Source organism: Mesoplodon mirus (assembly GCF_964341445.2).
Source record: "Mesoplodon mirus genome assembly, chromosome: 11".
In the NCBI taxonomy this organism is placed as follows: Eukaryota; Metazoa; Chordata; class Mammalia; order Artiodactyla; family Ziphiidae; genus Mesoplodon; species Mesoplodon mirus.
Genome location: NC_138987.1, coordinates 87852504 through 87878442, shown reverse-complemented (window position 1 = coordinate 87878442; position 25939 = coordinate 87852504). Strand labels below are relative to the sequence as shown.

At 39.4% G+C, this 25939-nt stretch overlaps 1 protein-coding gene across 8 annotated transcripts in view; it reads left to right on the top strand.

The window, feature by feature from the left end:
- Window positions 1–25939, top strand: part of PLEKHA5 (pleckstrin homology domain containing A5) — a 236646-nt gene that overhangs the window by 31485 nt on the left and 179222 nt on the right. Inside the window, exon 4 of one of the 8 annotated variants that reach the window (XM_082636503.1) lies at window positions 362–1040. The exons of the other annotated variants lie outside the window; for them this stretch is intronic. Within the exon in view, the coding sequence (XP_082492629.1) occupies window positions 362–365 (4 nt within the window). The 3' untranslated portion in view covers window positions 366–1040. Of the gene's footprint in view, window positions 1–361; window positions 1041–25939 lie in introns of those variants that run through there. 8 annotated transcript variants of the gene reach the window in all.

Genomic DNA, 25939 nt, shown 5'->3' with positions numbered 1-25939 from the left:
GTAGTGTGTATGTAGCAGTGTTCATACATAACAATTTTTGTGTAATTGGTAGTAGAAGGCTGTTTATTATAGCAAGTTGATGTGACTCCTTCAGCTGATAATCTGTCTATAGTGGGATTAAGGTGATTTACCAATAGGGCATAGTTGGCTTCTGTGATTTGTTTAGTGATAGGTTCCCCACATATCTCTTATACATTACATATTATGTATCTGTCATCCATGGACTTAATTTCACTCTGTTAAATCTATTTTTTTAGTGTATATTATAAACATCTTTTTGTAATATAGTGCTTTCTTCTAAATTTATTTATTGTATGACATAGAGATATACTATAATCCCAGTATTGTTCATTTTTTTCAGATAAAGTCCTTGCTATTGGACACTTGGAGAATCACCTCCTCCCCATTCCTGTCATCATTATCATCATTTACCTTGTACGATTTTGTAGGCCAAATCATAAATTATTCCTTTTCTTTTAAGCCAAAGAATTTTTAGCTTTATTTATTATATGGCAGCCAAATGGGGCATAACAATATATTATGTGAAATAAAATTTTGTTTCTGAGTGTAAAAGAAATGCTCCTACTGGGAAATATAGAAAATTAATACCAAAAAAATACCTATACTCTACCATCCACATATACAAACTGTTGACATATTTTTAGTTTTCTACTTACACATTTATACATATAAGGGAATTGGGATCATAGTATACACATTCATAACTTGATTCCATTAATATGTCTACAATTTTTCTATTAAATAAATTGTCTTCTACATCTTTCTAGTAATTACTGGAAAAGCAATACATGCTGATGATAAATTCAGGCAGTTTATATAAAGGGGTGTAAGAGGACGGAAAAAGTTCCTATGCTTTCAGCCCCACTAGTGACAATTTCTTACTCTATAATGACTACACAGTATTGTATTATATAGATGTATCATAATGTATTTCATTAATTTCCTATTTTCAGTGGTTAGTTTTCTAATCCTTTTTGTTAAAATAATTTAATTCTATGATAAACATCCTTGAATATAAATTCCTTAGGACTTTTTTTTTAGGTAAGTTCACAGTTGTATTGCTGTGTCAATGAGTTTGAATTTTAAATTTTTGACATTTTATAGTAAGGTATTTTTAAATTAAATTTAGTGGGAGGGTGCAAAGCCTTTATAATTTTAATGGTGTCCTAAGAAATAATTTTTTTGCTACTTGAATGTTCTATGGCTAAATACTAAAATAAAATCAATAGTAATAATAGTGTTAATAATAATAATAGCTTGTATTTATAAAAGAAAGCAGTGAGGTTTTTGCTTTCATTTAAATCAAAGGATTTGTTATAGAAACATATTAATATTTTATGTTAGAAGTGTTCAGAATATTCCCTAAAGAAAGAATATAGGAAAACTTAAGTGTTTTTTATGGTATTTTTTTCTTTCACTCTTCAATTTTACCCTCATTTTTTGAAAGGAGGAGAAAAGCAAAATTTTATCTCTCTCTCTCTCTCTCATAGCTTATTTTGAGTTAATCATTGGTTTTTCACTGGGAAAACACTTCAGTAAATGTCATAAAACTTCCATCTGAATTGGCCAAAATATGTTTCTCTGTCTTTCCAAAGACTGAAATGTTAACCTCATTTGTAAGAAAATCCTTAATGTGTTCCGAGAAGACAGTTTAATAGTTAGCTACATATTAAAACACACAGCCAATACCCCTTTCCCACTCTGTGATTCCAATGTGCACCAAAGGTCACTATTTTAAACTCTCAGATTTAACAGATAGGGTCTTGCACAAAGTGAAAGTCAACCTTTTATAGATTCAAAATGGAACCTTTACTTTCTAAAGTGTGTTGGCTACTCTTCCTTCTCTAGGATTAGCAGGTATTGAGATACTGATATGTTGAGAATATGCCAGGGAAACAATTTCTAGGAGCAAAAACTTTTTGGCATTGAAAGAAGAGGATTTACTATAACATATGTGCTTTTGGAAATTAACCAAGATTGAGTTATGTGTGTGCCAGCTTCAAAACAGCACTGAGAATGTACTTTCCTTCAGGGCAAAGGAAAGAAATGTAATCTTGATTATTCAAATTAGATATCCCTTTTAAGAACAGAATGAGTAGATTTTTCTGGGGTCAAAAAGTAATCTTACTTTTGTTTCCATAATATGAATTTGTACACTTCCATTTAAGTAAATGCCCCCCCCCCCAAATTAGTCATCTGATGTAAATCAGAGATCTTTTAAAAGCAATTGTACTATGATGCAATCATTTCTGGGAAAGTACAGGAAGTTCACAATTAGGTTTATTGCTTTAGCAATTGCTTTGTATTTATGTTGAAATACAAGTTTGTTTTAATATAAAATGGAATTATTATACATTTACTTTAGTTTAATGTTTTTCCTTATTATGGAACTTACACTTAAGTAATTTGAATGAGAGGACAGGTTGCTACTCCAACTTTCAATTTACTCCCACTGGAAAGTTTTTAAACATTAAATTGCTTTACTTAACAAATACTTAGTGAGCTCCTACTATGTGCTAGGCAAGCTCTGATTTTTTTTCTGCCAGCATCTTGGTAGATGATTTTAAAGTGATGACCACTAATTTATGCATTATTCTTCCATAAGAAATGGATTTCTATTTAATTTTAACTCTCCTTCCATATACAAGTGTTATATTGAACCTTTCTGGGAAAATGTTTTCTATTGAGGCAAAGAAAATGGGTAAGTTATGGGTAAAACAGATTTTTCTTGAACATGAAATTGCTGGACATAATTCATCCCTTCAAGTCATTTCCGTGAAGACAATATTTTTTTTTCTTGCAATGTTTTAAGATTTAAAGGAACCAAAATTATAAGGCACCGTCTCTCTATGCACTTTCTAATTCGACCCTTCAGTTTTAGGATATATTCCTTGTCAGATTGCTTTGTGAATTTAAAGAATAAAGCACTTAAACATTTCATCTTTTAAGAATGTAGGACTTGTGAATAAATTTAGATAGAAATTTTGTTCCAAGTATTATGTTAGCAAGGTAGTGATGAAATAATACTTGAAATTATAGGGGGAAAAACTAGACAGTGTAATTAGACAAGTACTGTAGTAAGTATGGAAGGGTCAACGTTCACAATTACTTTGGAAAAATGCAGCTGGCTTTTTCATTTCCTTCTAGTGTTTACAGTCTTGGTGTGTCATCGCATCCCAGTATTTTCAAATAGCAGTAGGATGCTGTTACATCAGCTTGAGCTTAAAATATTCTTATTTGAACATTAATTGCTAGAATAACAAAATGTTTTTCTAAAGCTATTTTACTCATACATCAGAAGCAAAGAAATTCTAGTTTTATTTTTCTATATGTCTTGTAACTACACAATTTTTGCTTCATCTTTTAAAAGAGTAACATTGTATCATGTAAATACTATTCCTCATGTTGATTTTCTGGTTAATTGAGAATGTGTTTTGTGTATGAAAAACAAAAAAGGCATTTCATTGAAAAATTTTTAAAGAGGTATAGCATAGAAAAATAATCAATTTGTGTGTGTTTTAAAATTTATGTTAAAGCATTGAATTTATATACTGAATTTAAGCTTGGCTTCGCTATGTGTATCTGGTTTTAATAATAAAGTGTAATCAACTAAAATTTGTACAAAATATCAAAATACTCCTTGTTATTTTTTTTTTTTAAAGATGTTTACCCCTGTCAATATTTTCATCATTTCTTAAACTTTTACTTTCTTATGTTCTGTTCCTACATTTGTTTGGTGCTTTGGTGCATAATTAATAAACGTAGTTCTTTGTCATGAGTCATATTCAGACTTTATATGAATCATTTGTTTAGAACTTGCAAAAGTGCATTGTCTCATAGAAATAATGTGTAGATAAATCAGTCAACTCATGATGTGTAATACTGATAGTACTGGAAAACTTAATTCATCTGCAGTATTTTGGGGGGCAGATACATCCCTCTACTGTAACATTGTAAGGATTCTCCTTTGCCTTCCCCCTCCCTTCTTAATCAGGTGTGATGGAAACCTCTTTCTCTAGCTCTAAGCTTCGCCAGATGGCTCCTGGGCTTGCTATAGGGTCTCCAGTGGAGTTTTGTTCTGGGTACATGGAAGCTGGGGAGAAGACCCATATGAATAGGAACAAACCTGGGCTTCCCATTTGGACACTTCTTAGTCTGAACTAGGTGCTTGAGAACTAACCAAGTTAGTACCAAGAACTAACCAGCAGGTCCTCTATCTTCACTGTTCTCTATTCACTCAGTGCTTCTTTTCTTCCTGGCCCACTTCCAATGGGGACACAGTCTTACTCTTTCTTCTTCCTTCCCCGGAGCAGTTTCATAGCCTATGTGCTGGTTTCTCCAAGTATGAGTGTATGTGTATGTGTTTTCCTTTATTCATTCCTTCTTTCCTTCCAACACTAGGAAGATGAGAAATAAAAACTCTTTCTGCAGCCCACCTCCCTTCCCAGCCCATTCCCTCTACTGCCCACCTCTCCCTATCCGACTGTCTCCTTGTCTGATAGACTCCCTTCTATCAGTTGTGTAGCCACACAGGTTGTGGGTCTTTGGGCATTAAAAAGCTATGATTTGTCCAATTGAGAGTGACACGCTGACTACCCTAGACATTTTATCACTGATATTGGTGTTAGGGTTTAAGGAGCAAAGAGTCACAAAAGACACTTCAGAGTTTAGGAGAGGAAATGTATTTAGAGGCTGTGAGTATAAATAATAATCATATTTGAGGGGAGAGGAGAAAAGGGATGCAGAATTGGCCATAGGTTTTCCTCTTTGCCCTCTTTCTCTTCCCAGGTTCCTTGCATTTGAAGCCAGGCAGATGGAAGAGGGGCGTGAGGAGGGCGGACGGGGAAAGAGGAGAGAAGGAGGGGGGAATCTCTTGGAATAGAGCACCGAGAGGGAAAGTCTGCAGGGTCTTAACCGTCCTTTGAAGCAGAAGTTCTTAACCTTTTTAAAATCTGTATTGCACACACGCGTGCAACTGTATGATTGCAGAGCAGGCCAATTATGTTGAACTATAGATAGGACAATTTTCAAGCATATTTGTGATACAGCAATATCTATATCACATTAAATAAAGTCTAAAAGTGAGTCTGATAACTGGTAATTTTGGAGTGGCAATGAGTGTAAATGATATTTCAGGATATCTGCAGTGAATATAATATGATATAAAATATCTGAATTTTCTTGTTGATAAAAATCAGAGGTGCTGCTAATACAAGTGTGGCCTATTATCTATATTCATAATTAAAGGAAATGTTAAATTTCAGTTAGAGATCAGTGATGATAAAGGATAATTTCTTTCTCGCCTAACTTAATGGATTTTCTGAATTCCATCCCCAGATCTCTGTATTCCCCCGATTCCTTGGGGTACTATTTGTATGTAGGGAAAAAAAGCAAATTGGAGTCTATCTTCACCTTGTAGCCCCTTCCCAATGAAATAAATTATACCTGTAAATATAAAATGCAGGGAATGATTGTCATATGTCATAAATTATTAAGGAATTTTTAATCTTCCATCAGAAGCTGTTTGCATATCAGCAAACATCTACTCAGTGCCCGCAAAGCCAGGCATGGATCTAGGTACTTTTAGATAATTTATTTGATTTTGTATATTTTCTCTTATTTATGGGTAGCATTTAACATGTGCCTTTTTAAAAAGACATGTGAGGGGTTTCCCTGGTGGTGCAGTGGTTAAGAATCCGCCTGCCAATGCAGGGGACACGGATTCGAGCCCTGGTCTGGGAAGATCCCACATGCCGCGGAGCAACTAAGCCTGTGTGCCACAGCTAATGAGCCTGCGCTCTACAGCCTGCGAGCCACAGCTACTGAGCCCGTGAGCTACTACTGAAGTCCACGCACCTAGAGCCCGCGCTCTGCAACAAGAGAAGCCACCGCAATGAGAAGCCCACACACTGTAACGAAGAGTAGCCCCTGCTCACTGCAACTAGAGAAAGCCCACGTGCAGCAACAAAGACCCAATGCAGCCAAAAATAAATAAATAAAATAAATAAATTTATTAAAAAACGTGAGATTCCTTCATGCGAGAGCACCAGAATCACAGCTAACTGCTGAACAATCATTGGCAGGAAGACACTGGCACTCACCAAAAAAGATACCCCACATCCAAAGACAAAGGAGAAGCTGCAGTGAGACGGTAGGAGGGGCGCAATCACAATAAAGTCAGATCTCGTAACTGCTGGGTGGGTGACTCACAGACTGGAGAACACTTATACCACAGAAGTCCACCCACTGGAGTGAAGGTTCTGAGCCCCACGTCAGGCTTCCCAACCTGGGGGTCCGGCAATGGGAGGAGGAATTCCTAGAGAATCAGACTTTAGAAGGCTAGAGGGATTTGACTGCAGGACTTCAACAGGACTGGGGGAAACAGAGACTCCACTCTTGGAGGGCACACACAAAGTAGTGTGTGCATCGGGTCCCAGAGGAAGGAGCAGTGACCCCATAGGAGACTGAACCAGACCTACCTGCTAGTGTTGGAGGGTCTCCTGCAGAGGCGGGGGGTGGCTGTGGCTCACTGTGGGGACAAGGACACTGGCAGCAGAAGTTCTGGGAAGTACTCCTTGGAGTGAGCCCTCCCAGAGTCTGTCATTAGCCCCACCAAAGACCCCGATAGGCTCCAGTGTTGGGTTGCCTGAGGCCAAACAACCAACAAGGAGGGAACCCAGCCCCACCCATCAGCACACAAGCAGATTAAAGTTTTGCTGAGCTCTGCCCACCAGAGCAACACCCAGCTCTACCCACCACCAGTCCCTCCCATCAGGAAGCTTGCACAAACCTCCTAGATAGCTTCATCCACCAGAGGGCAGACAGCAGAAGCAAGAAGGACTACAATCCTGCAGCATGTGGAACAAAAACCACATTCACAGAATGATAGACACGATGAAAAGGCAGAGGGGCTACATACCAGATGAAGGAACAAGATCCAGCAATCCCACTACTGGGCATAAACTGAGAGAAGACCATAATTCAAAAGGACACATGCACCCCAATGTTCATTGCAGCACTATTTACAATAGCCAGGTCGTGGAAGCAACCTAAATGCCCATTGACAGACGAATGGATAAAGAAGATGTGGTACATATACACAATGGAATATTACTCAGCCCTAAAAAGGAACGAAATTGAGTCATTTGTTGAGACGTGGATGGATCTAGAGACCGTCATACAGAGTGTAGTAAGTCAGAAAGAGAAAAACAAATATCATATATTAATGCATGTATGTGGAACCTAGAAAAATGGTACAGATGAACTGGTTTGCAGAGCAGAAGTTGAGACACAGATGTAGAGAACAAATGTATGGACACCAAGGGGGGAAAACGGTAGTGGGGTGGGGATGGTGGTGTGCTAAATTGGGCGATTGGGATTGACATGTATACACTGATGTGTATAAAATTGATGACTAATAAGAACTTGCAGTATAAGAAAACAAACAAACTAAAAAACAACTAATACTAAACTTTCTTTGGGTTATTTGTATGGAAATATGTTAATATAAATGTTTCAGACATATGAAATTTCTAAAAATCTTAAATATTCTGGTATAATGTTATAAGTCATAATTCTAGTTGTTACTTTAAAATATGTATCTCAGAAATAACTAAATTTCCTTGTCAATTGCATTATTATGAACTTTCATCAAATCTTTAACTGTGGTCATTTTTAAGTCTTTTGTCATTTACAGACAGTTCTGGGTGTACTCTGATGCTTTTGCAAAAATGTTCCTATAAAAGGGCTTCATCTTCAAGGAATTCAGGAAAGACTCTGACAAGTACAGGTTTCTGGTAACTGACTATCCTGCTGAACTGAATGAATAAGCATTTTCAGAACTCTAATGGAATACTGATGAATTCATAAAAGTGCTAACAAAAGATCAAGATACAAAAAAATTAATTACATGGGACTCAGTGAACTGATGAGGATGATTATAATTTTTGTGACTTTCTGTTTGAATAATAAAACAAAAAAATCCCACAGGGACTCAGAGGCAAAAAATACACAAATCAATTTTCACTGCAAAGTAAAGGAGCTGTTACAGTGGAGGAGTGCTGGACTGAATGTCAATATTATGACATAGTATGAGTGTGTTTCGTGTTTGGTAATTGCAATCACTGTAGCTTTTGTTGTGGTCATACATTGACAGTGCTTGGTGTCAGTTTATTTATCTCTTGTAAAAATAAAATACAGTGTGTGTGTGTGTGTGTGTGAAAAAAAGCAAACAAATCAAAAAAAATACGATCATCTCAATAGATGCAGAAAAAGCTTTTGACAAAATTCAACAGCCATTTATGACAAAAAATCTCCAGAATGTGAGCATAGAGGGAACCTACCTCAACATAATAAAGGCCATATACGACAAACCCACAGGAAACATCATTCTCAATGGTGAAAAACTGAAAGCATTTCCTCCAAGGTCAGGAACAAAAAGGATGTCCACTCTTGCCGTTATTATTCAACATAGTTATGGAAGTCCTAGCCATGGCAATCAGAGAAGAAAAGGAAATAAAAGGAATCCAAATTGGAAAGAAGTAAAACTGTCACTGTTTGCAGATGACATGATACTGCTATACATAGAAAATCCTAAAGATGTCACCAGAAAACTACTAGAGCTAATCAATGAATTTGGTAAAGTTGCAGGATACAAAATTAATGCACAGAAATCTCTCGCATTCCTATACACTAACAACAAAACATCAGAAAGAGAAATTAAGGGAACAATCCCATTCCCCACTGCAACAAAAAGAATAAAATATCTAGGAATAAACCTACCGAAGGAGGTAAAAGACCTGTACTCAGAAAACTATAAGACACTAATAAAAGAAATCAAAGATGACACAAAGAGATGGAGAGATAATCATGTTCTTGGATTGGAAGAATCAATATTGTGAAAATGACTATAGTACCCAAAATGATCTACAAATTCAATGCAATCCCTATCAAATTACCAGTGGCATTTTTTACCGAACTAAAACAAAAAATCTTAAAATTTGTATGGAGGTCTTCCCTGGTGGTGCAGTGGTTGAGAGTCCGCCTGCTAATGCAGGGGACACGGGTTCGTGCCCCGGCCCGGGAAGATCCCACATGCCGCAGAGCGCCTGGGCTCATGAGCCATGGCCGCTGAGCCTGCGCGTCCAGAGCCTGTGCTCCGCAATGGGAGAGGCCACAACAGTGAGAGGCCCGCGAACTGCAAAAAAAAAAAAAAAAAAAAATTTTGTATGGAGACACAAAAGACCTCGAACAGCCAAAGCAATCTTGAGAGAAGAAAATAGAGCTGGAGGAATCAGACTCCCTGACTTCATATTATACTACAAAGCTACAGTAATCAGGACAATATGTTACTGGCACAAAAACAGAAATACAGAACAATGGAACAGGATAGAAAGCCCAGAGATAAATCCACGCACCTATGGTCAACTAATCCATGACAAAGGAGGCAAGGATATACAATGGAGCAGACAGTCTTCAATAAGTGGGAAAACTGGACAGCTCCATGTAAAAGAATAAAATTAGAACACTCCCTAACACCATACACAAAAATAAACTCAAAGTGGATTAAAGACCTAAATGTAAGACTGGACACTATAAAACTCTTAGAGGAAAACATAGGAAGAACACTCCTTGACATAAATCACAGCAAGATCTTTTTTGACCCACCTCCTAGAGTAATGGAAATAAAAACAAAAATAAACAAATGGGATCTAATGAAACTTAACAGCTTTTGCACATCAAAGGAAAGTATAAACCAAACAAAAAGACAGCCCTCAGAATGGGAGAAAATATTTGCAAATGAATCAATGGACAAAGGATTAATCTCTAAAATATATAAACAGCTCATGCAGCTCAATATTAAAAAAGCAGACAACCCAATCGAAGAATGGGCAGAGGACCTAAATAGACATCTCTCCAGGGAAGACATACAGATGGCCAGGAGGCACATGAAAATCTGCTCAGCATCACTAATTATTAGAGAAATGCAAATCAAAACTGCAATGAGGTATCACCTCACACCTGTTAGAATGGGTATCATCAGAAAATCTACAAACAACAAATGCTGGAGAGGGTATGGAGAAAAGGGAACCCTCTTGCACTGTTGGTGGGCATGTAAATTGATACAGCCACTATGGAGAACAGTATGGAGGTTCCTTAAAAAACTAAAAATAGAACTGCCATAGGACCCAGCAATCCCACTACTGGGCATATACCCTGAGAAAACCATAATTCAAAAAGAGTCATGTACCAAAATGTTCACTGCAGCTCTATTTACAATAGCCAGGACATGGAAGCAACCTAAGTGTCCATCATCGGATGAGTGGATAAAGAAGATGTGGCACATATATACAATGGAATGTTACTCAGCCATAAAAAGAAACGAAATTGAGATATTTATAGTGATGGATGGACCTAGAGTCATACAGAGTGAAGTAAGTCAGAAAGAGAAAAACAAATACCGTATGCTAACACATATATATTGAATCTAAGGAAAAAAAAAACAAAACATGGACATGAGGATATGGGGAGGCAGAAGGGTAAGCTGTGACAAAGTGAGAGAGTGGCACGGACATATATACACTACCAAACGTAAAATAGATAGCTAGTGGGAAGCAGCACAGGGAGATCAGCTAGGTGCTTTGTGACCATCTAGAGGGGTGGGATAGGGAGGGTGGAGGGAGGGAGATGCAAGAGGGAAGAGATATGGGAACATATATATACGTATAACTGAATCACTTTGTTATAAAGCAGGAACTAACACACCATTGTTAAGCAATTATACTCCAATAAAGATGTTAAAAAAAGAAAAGACATGCACCCCACTGTTCATTGCAGCACTATTTACAATAGCCAGGTCATGGAAGCAACCTAAATGCCCATCGACAGATGAACGGATAAAGAAGATGCGGTACATATATACAATGGAATATTACTCAGCCATAAAAAGGAATGAAATTGGGTCATTTGTAGAGACGTGGATGGACCTAGAGACTGTTATACAGAATGAAGTAAGTCAGAAAGAGACAAACAAATATTGTATATTAACGCATATGTGTGGAATCTAGAAAAATGGTACAGATGATCCAGTTTGCAAGGCAGAAGTAGGAACACAGATGTAGAGAACAAACATATGGACACCAAGGGGGAAAAGTGGCGGGGCTGGTGGTGGGATGAACTGGGAGACTGGGATTGACATGTATATACTAATATGTATAAAATGGATGACTAATAAGAACCTGCTGTATAAAGAATAAAGAAATAAAATAAAGGCAAAAAGAAAGTCACAAGACCTTTCCCTAAACAAGGGAAACAAACATACAAACAAAAGACGTGAAATGATTGACAAAGCACAATGCAAAATACGATACAGATGAAATCAGAGGTAAGTTAGGTTGACCATCATAGCTAGTTAATGAGGCACAAGAGTTTGAACCCACCTATGTTTGTCTTTCCTCCATCCTGCCTGGGGTGGATGTGTTTGTGCCCCAAATGTTACGTCTGCTCTCTGTTGCTGGTGAGTTCCAGTGTCCTCTGGAAAACCGTGGCTGACTTCTTGTTCATGTTTTCCATTCTAAGTTTTTCAGTGTGCTTACTCACCCAGATCTTCTTATCTGCTCTTTGGGAAAAATAACTCTGCCATTTGGGGCCGTTACAAATTTCTAATTTCTGAGTCTCACTTGGGTCCTCAGTAATACTCAGTGACCCTTTAAATGGTTTCTAATACCTCTTCAGAGGTTATCCAACAACCCCGTCCCTTCTCTCTCTAGAGAAGAGTAAGGCTGCCTGATAAGAATTTTTTTTTCTTCCACCACCCAAACCAAGGTACAGTTTTATCCCATCTTTGCTTCCATTCTGTCTGTTTTAAAGGAGTGACCTTTATTCTTTTCTTCCAAGAGAAACTCTTCTTCCCCTCCTGTTGTTGATCCTGTTGCAACCCTGAAGTCTCGAATGTTGCTTATATCAGAGGTCCCCAACCTTTTTTGGCACCAGGGACTGGTTTCGTGGAAGAGAATATTTCTACGCACCGGTTGGGGAGGGGGGATGGTTCAGGAGGTAATGCGAGCGATGGGGAGCCCCAGGAGAAGCTTTGCTTGCCCACAGCCGGCTTCCTAACAGGCCGCGGACTGGTACCGGTCCGCAGCCCGGGTGTTGGGACCCCTGGCTTATATGGTCACCCTTTTTACCTTCTGTTTCATGTCTTCAGATCAGAAAACTGTCTCAAGCCTCCCCCTTTCTGAAAGGCATCCCTTAACTTCCTCACATTCTCGGTATTTCTTTCCCACTTCGCTCCAAATTATTTTTTAACAGCCATATTCATTGGTTCCTTTTCAGTGTGGCTACTGTTATCCTTCTTCTTTGACACCGTTTCCCACTCTTTAAAATCTCCTTGTTTGCCTGGCTCAGAATCCTCCCCATTGGTATCCCAACACCTCCCCCTCCCCATTTTTTCCTCAACTTTTCTCCTCAAAAATAGCCAATTAAAGAACCTCCTGCCAGGAGGTAAAAGCAAAATCGAAAACAACCTTGCTCTTTCCTCCATGAATACTGGTTTAGGGGACACACGCATCCACTCAGAATATGCAAAATACCTAAAAGGTTATGGTTTTGGAGCTGCTGAAAAATTTTCTCCTGATAGGGTGAGGATGATGTTCCCACAGGTGGACAGATTACTGGTCTTCTAGGAAGTATCATGTGAAGTTTGGTTTTCTTATTTAGTATTCTGTAAGTGGCTTTGTAAGGAGTACGAACTCTTATCACACCATTAAGTCAAGCTTACATGCATGCATCCTTATACCTGGTCCATCCCTGATGCTTGGCACACGTTTGCTGTTTTATTTAGAAACGTAGCATGTGAGTACCTCACTTCTTTGTTGTTTAACCCTTGTTTCCTTTCAATCATGTAGTAAAGCTTCAATCAAAAGAATCTGATTTCTGAATAGGAACCTTTTACGTTAGCATCTTAGACATCATTTTTACAGATTTTGGGAGAGTGTTTAGTTCGCTCACATCCTTAATCAGTTTTGCATAGGCAGTGATGGAATCTTTGACATTCAGAGATAAGGTCTGAAGTATGGAGTATAGAAAAGAGCTCAAACTAGAAACCTGCAATACCTGTTCAGCTTGTGCGGTAACCAAGACAGGGCAGGTTCTCTGCAGCATCTGCTCTGGGGAAGTTCCTACGCTTAGTGATTTATTATAATGTCTTGTATTCTCTAGATCTTCTGTATGTTTTGGTCAGATTATTTAAACACAAAGACCAAATTAGCGGGTGTGGCAACATCCTAGTTACACTGTGAGCAGTTTTAAAGAGGGTTCCCAAAAGGGAAAGTAATTAGTATTGTCCCAGGTACCATTATTTACCTGCCCTTTCAATTTGTAAAATATATAGAAGTGTGGAAGATTTAGTAACTTTTCAGTAGCAAGGATGGATTTATTTATTTATTTATTTATTTATTTATTTATTTAGCGGTACGCGGGCCTCTCACTGCTGTGGCCTCTCCCATTGCCGAGCGCAGGCTCAGCGGCCATGGCTCACGGGCCCAGCCGCTCCGCGGCATGTGGGATCCTCCCAGACCGGGGCACGAACCCGTGTCCCCTGCATCAGCAGGCAGACTCTCAACCACTGCGCCACCAGGGAAGCCCAGCAAAGATTTATTGAAGGCTAACTCTGGAGGCACCATGATTGGACCCTTAGGGAATACAACATTGGGAAGAGATCCCATTCCTAAGGGGATATGCATGTGTAGACAAGTTTACAGACTAGGAAATTGGATTTCACTAAGAAACTCTTTATTTCATCTTGGACAAGTAGTTAACAGGGTGTTGTGATGTAAATCCGAAGGTAGCTGCCCCGTTCTTCACTGAAATACCAGAGGTAGCTGTGTGCCTGGACGCCAGGACTCGCTGGCTTTTGTGTTGCTCCTCCCACCCCTCCCTTACTTCCTGTAAAAAAGGAGTGGAGGGCTTCCCTGGTGGCGCAGTGGTTGAGAGTCCGCCTGCCGATGCAGGGGACGCGGGTTCGTGCCCCGGTCCGGGAGAATCCCACATGCCGCGGAGCAGCTGGGCCCGTGAGCCATGGCCGCTGAGCCTGCGCGTCCGGAGCCTGTGCTCTGCAATGGGAGAGGCCACAACAGTGAGAGGCCCACGTACCGCAAGAAAAAAAAAAAAGAGTGGAATATTGGCAATTGCATTTAGTGTTCCCATTATACTTATTTTCACATTTTACTTTCATGAGTGACTCATTTGAACTTAAAAATATGAATTAGAAATTAGGCATTTTAACTCCAGCTCTTTGCTTCGTATTGACACCAGCTATATTAATATTTATCCTGGACCAAAGGATCCCTCTTCTTCAGCTCTTAGGAGGAAACCAGTCGGGGCCCTTGCTTATCCTGCTGCCTTGCAAGGCACAGGCTTCTGCATCATCTTCAAGCAAGGGGTCAGCACTAGCCTTTCTTGGGGAGAAGTGGGCCCAGAGAGTTCCAGGGCATCTGGGAACTCAAAATCATTAGTGGATGGACACAGATGTCCACATCCCAAGCCTCAGCATCTCACTCCTTAAAAAAAAACAAAAACGAATTCCCTTTCACTCTTTTCAGAAATAAATAATATTCTGAAATTATGGTGCCCAGCATTTTCAGCTAACTGTTGTGATACTTGTTAACACAACGATTTTTCAGTTGGTCAGTTTGACTTTAGAAGTAATTATGAGAAACTACTATGTTTATTACCAAGTGCTCTGGAATACCCATGTACTATTTAAAAACCTAGTTTTTATTAAGACCTGATTTTTTTTTGAGGTCTACCTACGTTTAAGCTACGTATTTAAAGACCTTTGTACCTAGTAGATGACAAAACTATTTTTAGGAGCAAGGTATTTTGTGATTAAGAAGATAGACTTTGGAATTGGAAAAACCCAGATTTGAATTCCAGCTTTAACCTTATTAGCTGTGTTTTAACCTTATTAGCTATGTCCTTGGGCAAGTCATTTAACCTCTGCATCTCAGTTTCCTCATCTATGAAATGGGGTTAATAACATCTAATTTATAGGATTGTTGTAAGGGCCAAGTGATGTAAAGTATGAATAGTACGAAGTAAGTACTCAATAAGTGATGGCTGTTTTTTTCTGGCCATTCCTTTATGTAAGTTGAATAAAAATAAAAGATGGGCACTTTTCTTTTAATAGAATTTGTTGCATGAGCAGAAGGTATTTATAGCATGAGTAGAAGGTTTGAGCAATTAGATCTCTTAAAATATATACTTAAACACTTTCATGTGTTTTATGACATGGAATTTTAGAAATCGACTTAACTGAAGGAAGCAAAGAATGTAAAGAGTGTGTTTTCAACAGATACTTACATAAAGCATGCCGTGTTCCAGGTCTTTGTACTTTTATAAATATTAATACACTTAATCCTTGTAACTAGGAAGTAGATTATTATTTTTGACATGTTACAGAAGGAAACTGAGGCAAAAGGAGATGAGTGACTGCCCAAGGTCACACAGGTGGTATCTGGTCCCAAAGTGCTTACTTTTAATGTGACACTATACAGCCTCTCCTAGTGCACTTTTTTTTTTCTATAAATTGTGTGGGGGCTTTAAAAAAACCAGTAACAATTCTTTTTTAATGCTAAAACATAAAAGAAGTCCCAGATTAGGACAGGGTTGAAGAAAATTTAATCTAAATTTAATACTTGATTTAATATTATCTAGCTTATTCCAGGTAATGTTGACCTCATTGAAATGTACTATAGTCACACAAATACTTCATGGTACTAAACGTCTTGTTCCTGACGTTTTATACCTAAATGGCCAAAGATAACAGTGTTACCTAATTATGTCTACTTTTGCCTCTGTTTTTCATTTGAGTGTCTGGCTCTCTTCTCCTGGGTGGGATCTTTGTGTCTGTACTCAACTTTCGCACATTGTTGATTATCACCCCTAAATGGTCTGCCACATCCCAAATTTGTCCTTTTGTACCTCAGCTGACTAGTGGCTGTGAGCCAGGAACTTGCGTCCCTGGCACCTACTCAAAGTCTGTCAGCTGTCCAGGAGAAGTTCCAGATCATGCAGTTTACCAGTTAAGTGTCAGGTTTCTGTGTTGGTAGCTATTATATGTAATGATAAACAACTTTAAAAAAAATCCCTGTGTATTTCACCTTTTCTCCCTTTCTTCCTTTTGAAAGTAGTAGTTATCATGGCAACGTCAATTTAGTTTTTCCTAATTATGTAGACCATTTGACCTGTGATTTGTCACTCTTTGTGACCCTTGTGTCTGATACTGTGCAGTCCACCTTATATTTTGTTTAAATTGAGTTAACAAGTTTATCAAATAAGCCAGCTTTAAAACTTCTATACATAGGGACTTCCCTGGTGGTCCAGTGGGTAAGACTGCACGCTCCCAGTGCAGGGGGTGCGGGTTCGATCCCTGGTCGGGGAACTAGATTCCGCATGCATGCCGCGACTAAAAACAAACAAAAAACTTCTATACATTTTCTTTCCACTACGAAAAAATAAAAAGTGAAGGAAGTTGTTGCATATATTCATCCAGACAGATAATCCCTACTCTCTGTTTTCATAAACAGGATGATAACTGTTCACACACCCAGGCCCCACCTTACCTTACCCCATACTTACCCAGTTGTTGTATCTGTTCAGGGTGGTTTCCCTTTTTGCAGTCCAGGCTTTGCCCATAGACCAGTGATGAAAGCAGTCTCGCCAGGGTAACCTTGGAGCCGTAATCTGATCTCAGATTCTTCTGGGAACCAAGGAGAGCTAAAATGTATCGTTCAAAGGGGGTGAACTGAATGTAGCTTCCTTACGCAGAAGACGGATAAAAGTGGCAGTAGATGCAGTCGCTTATTTGATTTAGGAAAAACCGCAGAAAGAAGTTTTGATTTTGGTGTTGGCATCACGCTCACGTGAGACTCTGCAGGTCTTCTGAGGCTTCTTTTTTTTTTCCACTTTGGAAACATGGCTGTGGGCGGATTCGCTCTTGCAGAGATATATTTTATAGTCCTTAGCTATGCTGACAGCTTCAGGTTTTGAAATCCTGTCATTTCCCTGTAGGTTTGACCCGAGATACTTTCATGCCACGGTCTTTCATTTCTTCCATTTTCTTTATTCATTTGATCGACCAGAAGATGTGAGTTCAGCCTCTCCTTTGCCCTAGGTTGTGTGTTCTTCACCAGCGTTACTGTGGTGAGCACAGATGTCCTCATGGAGCCTTTGTTTTGGTGGGGGGGAGGCAGTCAGTAAACCAGCTGTCACACAAATCAAGGTCAAATTGCAAGTGTGATAAGCTTAGTGAAGGAGGGGCTCACAGTGTCATAAGACCTAGTCTGCAGGGAGTTGACTGAATCAGAGATCCACAGGATAAACGGGAATTATCCAGGCAAAGACAGAAAGGCGGCTCATTGTAGGCACAGGGAAACGTTTGCCCAAAAGCCCTCTGGAGGGAGGAAGTGTGGTGGGTTTTTGTAGACCGAGAAGTCTGGGGCAAGCTGAGGCAGGGGAAGTAGGCACGGAATCATTACCAGGCAGGATCACGAAGGCCATGTTAAGGATTTTTGTGTTTGTCCTCAGAGCAGAAGAGTGCCAGCATCACATTTCTGTTTTGAAAACCTCATCCAGTGAGACGAGGTTAGAGAGGCCAGAATAGATGTAGAAAAATGAGTTAGGAGGCTATTGCAAATATCATTGTAACGAATTTTCAGATACAAAATGGTGCCCATATTTCACTACCTTTGTGCTTTGTGTTGGGATTTCCCTGGTGGAAGCTTGTCTTTCCACCTGACTTGCAAAGGACTTTGAATCTACTTGGAAGTAGGTAAAGGGGAAGGTTACTTGAGACCCCCAACTATCTGGCCACGTGATCGCAGATGATTAACTGTCAGTCTTAGAGAATAAGCTCAGGTGTATTGAGGTCCAGGTGCTATCGTGCCGTCTGATGATTTCATTGGCTTCTTATTTATTTATTTGTCTGTTAGATATGTGACTGGTGGTGGTGACCGTGGTGCCAGCAGCAGCAGGAGCAGTAGTGATAGTTGCAAATGTACAGTTATGTCGGACAGCGTCCTGGGTGCTGTGCATATAAACATCCATTTATTTCTTATATAGTCGCATGTGGTGTTCGACCTTTTTCTTTCTCTACTTATAGATGAGGATGAGGCCCAGAGAGATTTATGAAATTGCAGAGCAGGGTTTGAACCCGGGCAGCTTACTTGTAGGAACCAAGCTCTTAACCTTTCCTTAGTGGTGAAAGGTCAGAAGTGGCCAGTTAGGGAGGTTAGAGCCCGAGGTCACACTGCACAGTGTGTCGTGGATGCAGGACTCCAGCCCAGGCACTCTGATGTCAGAGCCCAGTGATATTTCCAAGTGAATTACGAGCATGGGAAGAATAGTTTTCTTTAAGTCAAAGAAGGTCAGGTTGCAAGTGTCTACAACTAATTCACTTTACAGAGTGGTGGCCGATTTTCTTTTACTGTTTTCTAAACATTATTTTACATCATTGAGAACACAATTATACATAGCTTTGAAATCACATGTCATTGTAGAGGTGCACTGTAATTAAACTTCCTTTAATTTTAGATAATAAATTATTTTATGTTGAGAATAATTAAAAGCATATGGTACTTACCCACCAGAAGGGAGACAATGAAAAAGAAGTGTTGACAAGGATGGCGGAGCAGCTAGAACTCTCCTGTGCTGCTGGTGGGAGTGCAAATTGGCGCCATCACTTTGCAATATTTAGTTTGATCATATTTTCTAAAGCTGAACATATGCATATCCTGTGACCCAGTAATTCTTCTCTTATGTAAGTACGCAACAGAAATATGAATATATGTTCACTAAAAGACACATAGAATAACAGCAAAAAAAACTGGAAACTACTCAAATGCCCGTCAGTAGTAGGTAAATAAATTGAGGCATATTCACACAATGAAGTGCTATACAGCAATGAGAAAAAAAGAGTTTAAAACTGCGTGCAACCATAGAGTTAAATATCATAAAGATACGTTTTTATGCATAGCTTTCTAGATCTTTTAAAATACTTACGTGCACATATAGATTTCCTTAAAAAGTGAAACTGCTGGTATTCTACTCTACTAGTCAGGGTAGACGAAGCCACTGAATGTAGGCCTGGAATGTCATGGCACAGACACAACAGTTTCTTTTTCTCCCACACAGCAGCCCAGGGTAGATGCTCCAGCTGGGGGTAGGGTGGGGCTGTTTCCACTCCTCACGGTGTTTCAGGAACTTGGTGTTTCTGCCAACTTCAGCATGTAGCTCCAAGGTTACAGCTCCGGTCATGTTCTGTTGCAGAAAACGTACTCACAAGGCACAGCAAACTAAGTGTGTCAGGAGGAAAGATGGGGGCGGAAATGTAGTCTACTGTGTGCCCAGGAAGAATGTACTTTAATAGTCCATAGTCTTTGCCGTGCACATTATTTTTATTGTTTGTTTTGTTTTTGTTTTTGTTTTTGTTTTTGCGGTATGCGGGCCTCTCACTGTTGTGGCCTCTCCCATTGCGGAGCACAGGCTCCGGATGCGCAGGCTCAGTGGCCATGGCTCACGGGCCCAGCCGCTCCGTGGCATGTGGGATCTTCCTGGAACGGGGCACGAACCCGTGTCCCCTGCATCGGCAGGCGGACTCTCAACCACTGCGCCACCAGGGAAGCCCCATTTTTATTGTTTTTTGATCTGTTTCCCACCCCCACACTTACTAGTACTACATTGTGACTATCTTTTCATGTCAATGAATAGAGATATATCTCACTCTGTTTTTTAATGGCAGTAGATTATTTCATTGAACGAATGGGATGATTATAATTTAACATGCTCGTATTGGCAGTTTTTGTTTGATTTATTTTTGCTAAGCATTAACAATGCTAAAGCGAATCCTTGATAAGAAAAGTGTTTTCAAAGAGTAAGTTATTAGAAGTAGAATTTGATGGGTCAAAAGGTAAGCCCATTTTTAAGGTTCCGATACACATTCCTGTATTGGTCTCCAAATTGATTGTCTTCAGTATCCATTTTTGTTTGATAAATTCGTCATTTTCTTTTGATTTTTAATATGCTTTTCATTTGTATTTTGATTGTCATTTCTTTATTGCCAGAGAAGTTTTTGTTCTGTTGTAGTGAAATCAGTCTTTTCCTTTTTTGATTTCTGTTTTTGGCGTCATGCTTGGATTTATTCTTGGCTTATAAAAGTAGCTGTATTTCCTTCTATATGTTTGTGTTTTTATTCTTCATATTTACATTTCTAATCCACCTGGAAACGGTTTTGCATAGAGTCTAATCTATTTTTGCCAAGTAGTTGGTTACTAGTCGCAGTAGAATTAACTTTTTAAAATGTATAGGATTGGATGAACACATAAAACTATTATGAAGTATTTTAAATTATCCTTCTAATTAATGACTAGGATGGAGTACGGGAGAAAGTTTTCAGTTCTCCGGGCCGTTTGAAGCAGAGAGAGCCACATTGCCTCAAACAGAAGGCAGCATCACTAAGCATTAAACACTGTATCGTGGAGAAGGTGAAGTCCCTTTCGTTGGCTCAGAGGTTATGGTATGCTCTTAGATTTAGGAAATCTTCTCCATGCTGCAAGTTGGTCCCCAGTTGTAGGTTTATCATCTAATTACATGAGGCTCTACTTGGCTGCCATTTCCTGTGCTCTTCATGCCATCTCACACCGAGTCATGGGGGAGGCGGGTATACCTGCAAGGCTGTGTGCTGAGTGAAGTTAAAATAGATTCTTTTTAGTGGAAACTGGGATCATGATAACTTTAGCGACTGTGGGTTTTTTTTTTTTTTCCAACTTTGTTCTTTTTTTTTTTTTTAACATCTTTATTGGAGTATAATTACTTTACAATGGTGTGTTAGTTTCTGCTGTACAACAAAGTGAATCAGCTATACATATACATATATGCCCATATCTCCTCCCTCTTGCGTCTCCCTCCCACCCCTCTAGGTGGTCACAAAGCACCGAGCTGATCTCCATGTGCTATGTGGCTGCTTCCCACTAGCTATCTAATTTACATTTGGTAGTGTATATAAGTCCGTGCCACTCTCTCACTTCATCCCAGCTTACCCTTCCCCCTCCCCGTATCCTCAAGTCCATTCTCTACATCTGTGTCTTTATTCCTGTCCTGCCCCTAGGTTCTTCAGAACCTTTTTTTTTTTTTTTTAGATTCCATATATATGTGTTTAGCGTACGGTATTTGTTTTTCTCTTTCTGACTTACTTCACTCTGTATGACAGACTCTAGGTCCATCCACCTCACTACAGATAACTCAATTTCATTTCTTTTTATGGCTGAGTAATATTCCATTGTATATATGTGCCACATCATTTTCTTTTTTTTCTTTTCTTTTTTTTTTGCGGTACGTGGGCCCCTCACTGTTGCGGCCTCTCCCGTTGCGGAGCACAGGCTCCGGACATGCAGGCTCAGCGGCCATGGCTCACGGGCCCAGCCTTTCCACGGCACGTGGGATCCTCCCAGACCAGGGCATGAACCCGTGTCCCCTGCATTGGCAGGCGGACTCCCAACCACTGTGCCACCAGGGAAGCCCCCACATCTTCTTTATCTATTCATCTGTTGATGGACACTTAGGTTGCTTCAATGAGGGACTGTGTTTTCAATGAGCACTTTATATTACTTTAATTTCCTTAACCTGCGTGACTATTAAAGTTACTATTTAAAATAACCTAAGTTCTTGAGCCTCTCTAGACATTATATTAACATAATCCTCTCCTTCGGTTTACATAACATGCTTTGAGCAAGTCTGTATATGTGCAACAACTGTAAGGTCTCTGGAAGAAGAAAGAGGAAAGCTTGCTTGCTTGCTGTGTTTTGCTTACTCAGCAGTCACGCCCAGGTTCTGTGAGCAACAGAAAGAGAAACAAAATTTGGGTCCTGGACTGGTGACTCAAGGGTCAGCTGGAACCACCTGTCCAGCCTCCCAGGCTCACAGTTAGTATTTGTTAAGGTTCCTTGTGCTGCCAGGACAGAAACTGAAGTCTAACCTCATCAAAAGAACTTATTTGTTCAAATGGGTCACTGAAAGGATTCTTGGGAAGCTTGCAGTCTTGAATGAATTGTTGCCCAGGCAGATTTTGTGCGGGGCAGGAATCAAGGGCCCTAGCAGTAGGAGCTTCTGAAGCCTCTGGAGCGCTTTCAGTAAGATGACTCAGCTCTGACCATCTCTTCACTCAGGCCTCAAATTCCCAAGTGAGAGAATCAGATTTGCTTGGTGGATGGGAGACAGAGCCATATGTGGTATCAATAGATTGAATCATAATAATTTGCTGTTATTGGGCTGTTTTTGAACCCAAAAAGCATTTTTTTATGCTTCAACTTTAAGAGTACAGACGTGGCCTTTAGGGCTCTTGTAAGTGTCAGGAGAACTGTGGAGTGGTGAGCCTTACCAGCTAAGGTCTGTGACATATTCCTTTGATCTTCTCAACTCCGCGAATCTCATCTGATTTCCTCATGTTCTTTTCCATTTTGCTGTAAACACCGAGAAAAACTCTTAACCCTAGATCAGCTTCCCTATGCAGGGAAGTTAAATACTGCTGGGGAAAATGACAACCCTTGAGATGGCCCTCTTCCACTTGTCATTGGATGCTGGAGATCTTCCTAGGCGTCATCCTTCTGTAAGGCGTCCTTGGTAGTGTGGGTTCTTTAAGCTTCTATATGTTGTCTCCCCCAACACCCAGCCCCTGAAGGAGATCTTGATTACTTTTGAACCATAGAGTTCAGTCCATTAAAGCCTTGTGTTTTGAATAGAGACAGCCTTTGGATTGGCTTCAGGATATAAGCTGTTGCAGATAAACAGAAGGAACCAACTCCTGGCTGCCATTTTGCTTCATTTGTTTTGAAGTATTCTCCTTGGCTGACTTAATGGTTTTTGAGATTTACTTTTCATTGAAATCATGTATTTGGATTCCATCAGTGGAAAAAAATTTTTTTCTGCTTTATGTGTAAATAGGCTATCATAATACAAAGTAAACTTCAGAGTTTGTACAGCCACAGTGAGGTATACCTTATTTATGCCATAGATGAAACAAATCAATTGTGGCAAGTACATTTGTGGAAACCAAAAGACTCTGAAGTGGACGCAGTTTATTGCTGTGATTTACAAACTAATAGCTATCTAGCAATTTCTTTTGGGTAGGAGAAATAAAAACTTGGTACCAATATCTTTGCCTTTGTTTGAATGTTAAATTTACTTAAAATTCTGTATCTTCCCATGTATTCCTCTTCCCCTGTACACAAACCTGCACACGTTCTGATTTTCATAATGCTTTATTACAACTAACATCAATAAGAAAGAACTCTTCTTTCCCTTATAAAGGGAAGGGTGTAACAGTAGTGGGTAATGCCAAATTTTGAGATTTCTTTTAAAAATGTGTTATATTCAGAAATAAAGGTAAGTGAATGATGGTGAAATAGTAAATCAGTATTCTGGAGCCAACTTGATGAAATGGAAAAAGCTGTGCTTTGGAATCAGCCAGACTTGGCTTCGAATCCCAGACCGGATTCTAAGCCATACAACCCCTCTGAGTCTCTTGTTTCTTTTTCTGCAAAGTGAGATTAACCACTGTCACACAGGATTAAAGTAAGATACTTTGAGTGCCTGGTATATAGTAGACATGCCAATAATGAGATGCAATAGTTATTATTTCAAAATAACTTATGAAAGACAAAACAGATTGCTTGGTTTATTTTATTCTGATAGTAGTCCTAGGAAGTATGTGTCATCTTTCTCTTCTTTTTCGCTTAAAGAAAAATTGGGTTATCCATAATGGGTTTAGCAGCTTGGCTGATGTCGTACAGCTAGTTTAGACCCAGTGGTTAACTTAGACCAATTTTCAGCTTTATCTTTGGACCTAAGTAAAGGTCTATTTAAAGATTATCAATTTAAAAAAAAAAAAAAGGTGGGGGTAGTGGTTGTAAACTAAAGCCACCACTAATGAATGGTGTTAGTGTTGCTTGCCTAGTTGGTTTCCGCTGATACTACATGGAAGGGAATCAGAGCCCTCTCTTCCTGTCCAGTACTGGGAGGGCCTCAAACACCTTCTGGCCTTTACCCATCCAGTTTACAGTGATTCGTATAACAGTGCTGAGTTGACTGCCTCTGTCTAGCAGTGGTAGACTCAAGTTTCACGTTGACTTCTGAGACACTTTGAAAGATTGGCCAGTGGTTTAGTACCTACTTTTCTAGGGAAAACAAACAAACAAACTACTACATTAAATTCAAACATTGAATCTAAGATGAACCCAATTTCATAAACATTAAAATGTGAAACAGAATGTATGACTCCAGGACTTGGGAGGGCATTATGCTACGTGAAGTCAGACAAAGTCAAATGCTGTGTGATGGCACTTACATGTGGAATCTAAAAACACAACAAACTAGTGAATAAAACAAAAAAGAAGCAGACCCACAGATGCAGAGAACAAACCAGTGGTTACCAACGGAGAGAGGGAAGGGGGGAGGGGCAATATAGGGGTAGTGGGGGAGAAAAGGGTTATTATGGGCTTATATGAAATCATTTGTGTGAAACTTCTAAAAAGTGTAAAGCACTACAGAATTTAAAGCACCTTTCATTCAGTTTAAAATATATATATACATCCAGGAAATATATAAATTGAAGAACCCATTAGCGAGTCTTTTTTGTGACCTTGCATGTGTTTATACAATTAGGGTCTCCCAAACCTGTCTTCTGCATCCCACAGGATCATCAGTGGCTCCTGTGAAAGGGCTTAGGTGAAAACCAGGTTAAGATTTAATTGGGCCACAGTCTCTTAGACTAGAGCTTGGACTGGGCATCTGTTGGGCCATTACTGATAACGTGCAGTTCTTCTACCTTGTGTACCTTTTTCTCCGCTCTATTTTCTAGAGCAATTTTAGGTTCACAGCAAAATAAAGAGGAAGGAGATCTCCCGTATGCCCCCTGCCCCTACACGTGCATAGCCTCCCCATTATCAACACTCCTCACCAGAGTCCACTCTTTTTTGTAAACTGTTTTGTCATTCATTCTCTTCTGATTCCTCACGCAGCCGTGTGAGATAAGATCTGAATGTTAAGTACCATGTGTAGAGAGAAAGCAATATGCAAAATAAATGACTATTTTATCAGTATTTACTATGCATTGTTGATTGTGTGTGTTTTGTCTGTTCTAGAACTGCCTAGCAAGCCCTAGCCCTGCTTGAACCACTCTAGGAAGTAACCTGCATATAAATCCTGCTTTAAAATGTCAAACAAGGTCAGGTAGAAACCCTGATCCCAGTGAGCTCCATCTCTTGCTAGTTTTCATTTATTGGTAAAACACAAGTGTGTGACCTTTGCTGTATGATCAAAAAAAAACCTTTTTGTGGTTGGCTTATCTGGAATGTTTCTTTTTTTCCCCCTTAAATTAAAAAATAAACCCTGTGCCAAACCTATACTTGGGTATTGAAGTTTCTGCGAGTATTTTGTTTCTAAACAAAAAAGTTGGAAGTACAAGAATGAGTGAGGTAAAAACGTTTAATTGTATGAGGGACACTGGCAAGGTAGCAATTCAGAAGAATCTTAATGATGCCATTTTTATCTTGGTCCTTGACTTTAGCCTAATTAAATTGTGGGAAACTCGGGTCATAAATTGAAGAGTCACACTCTTCAATTGGAAAGGTTTCTTCTTAACCTTTGGAGTGGAATATGGATCACCCATCTGACTTGTGGTAGGTGGGATGGTGTTTTATTTATAGAGGTTCATTTTCAACATGGCCTTAAAGACATTCAGTGAATAATTTAATGGCTTTCTTTTGTGTTTTAAGTTTTGCTTTACCATATTTACACTCTGTGTTTACAGAGTGGTTTTTTTTCCCTGTAAACAAACTGTAAGGGGGAAGCAAAGGGCATCACTGAC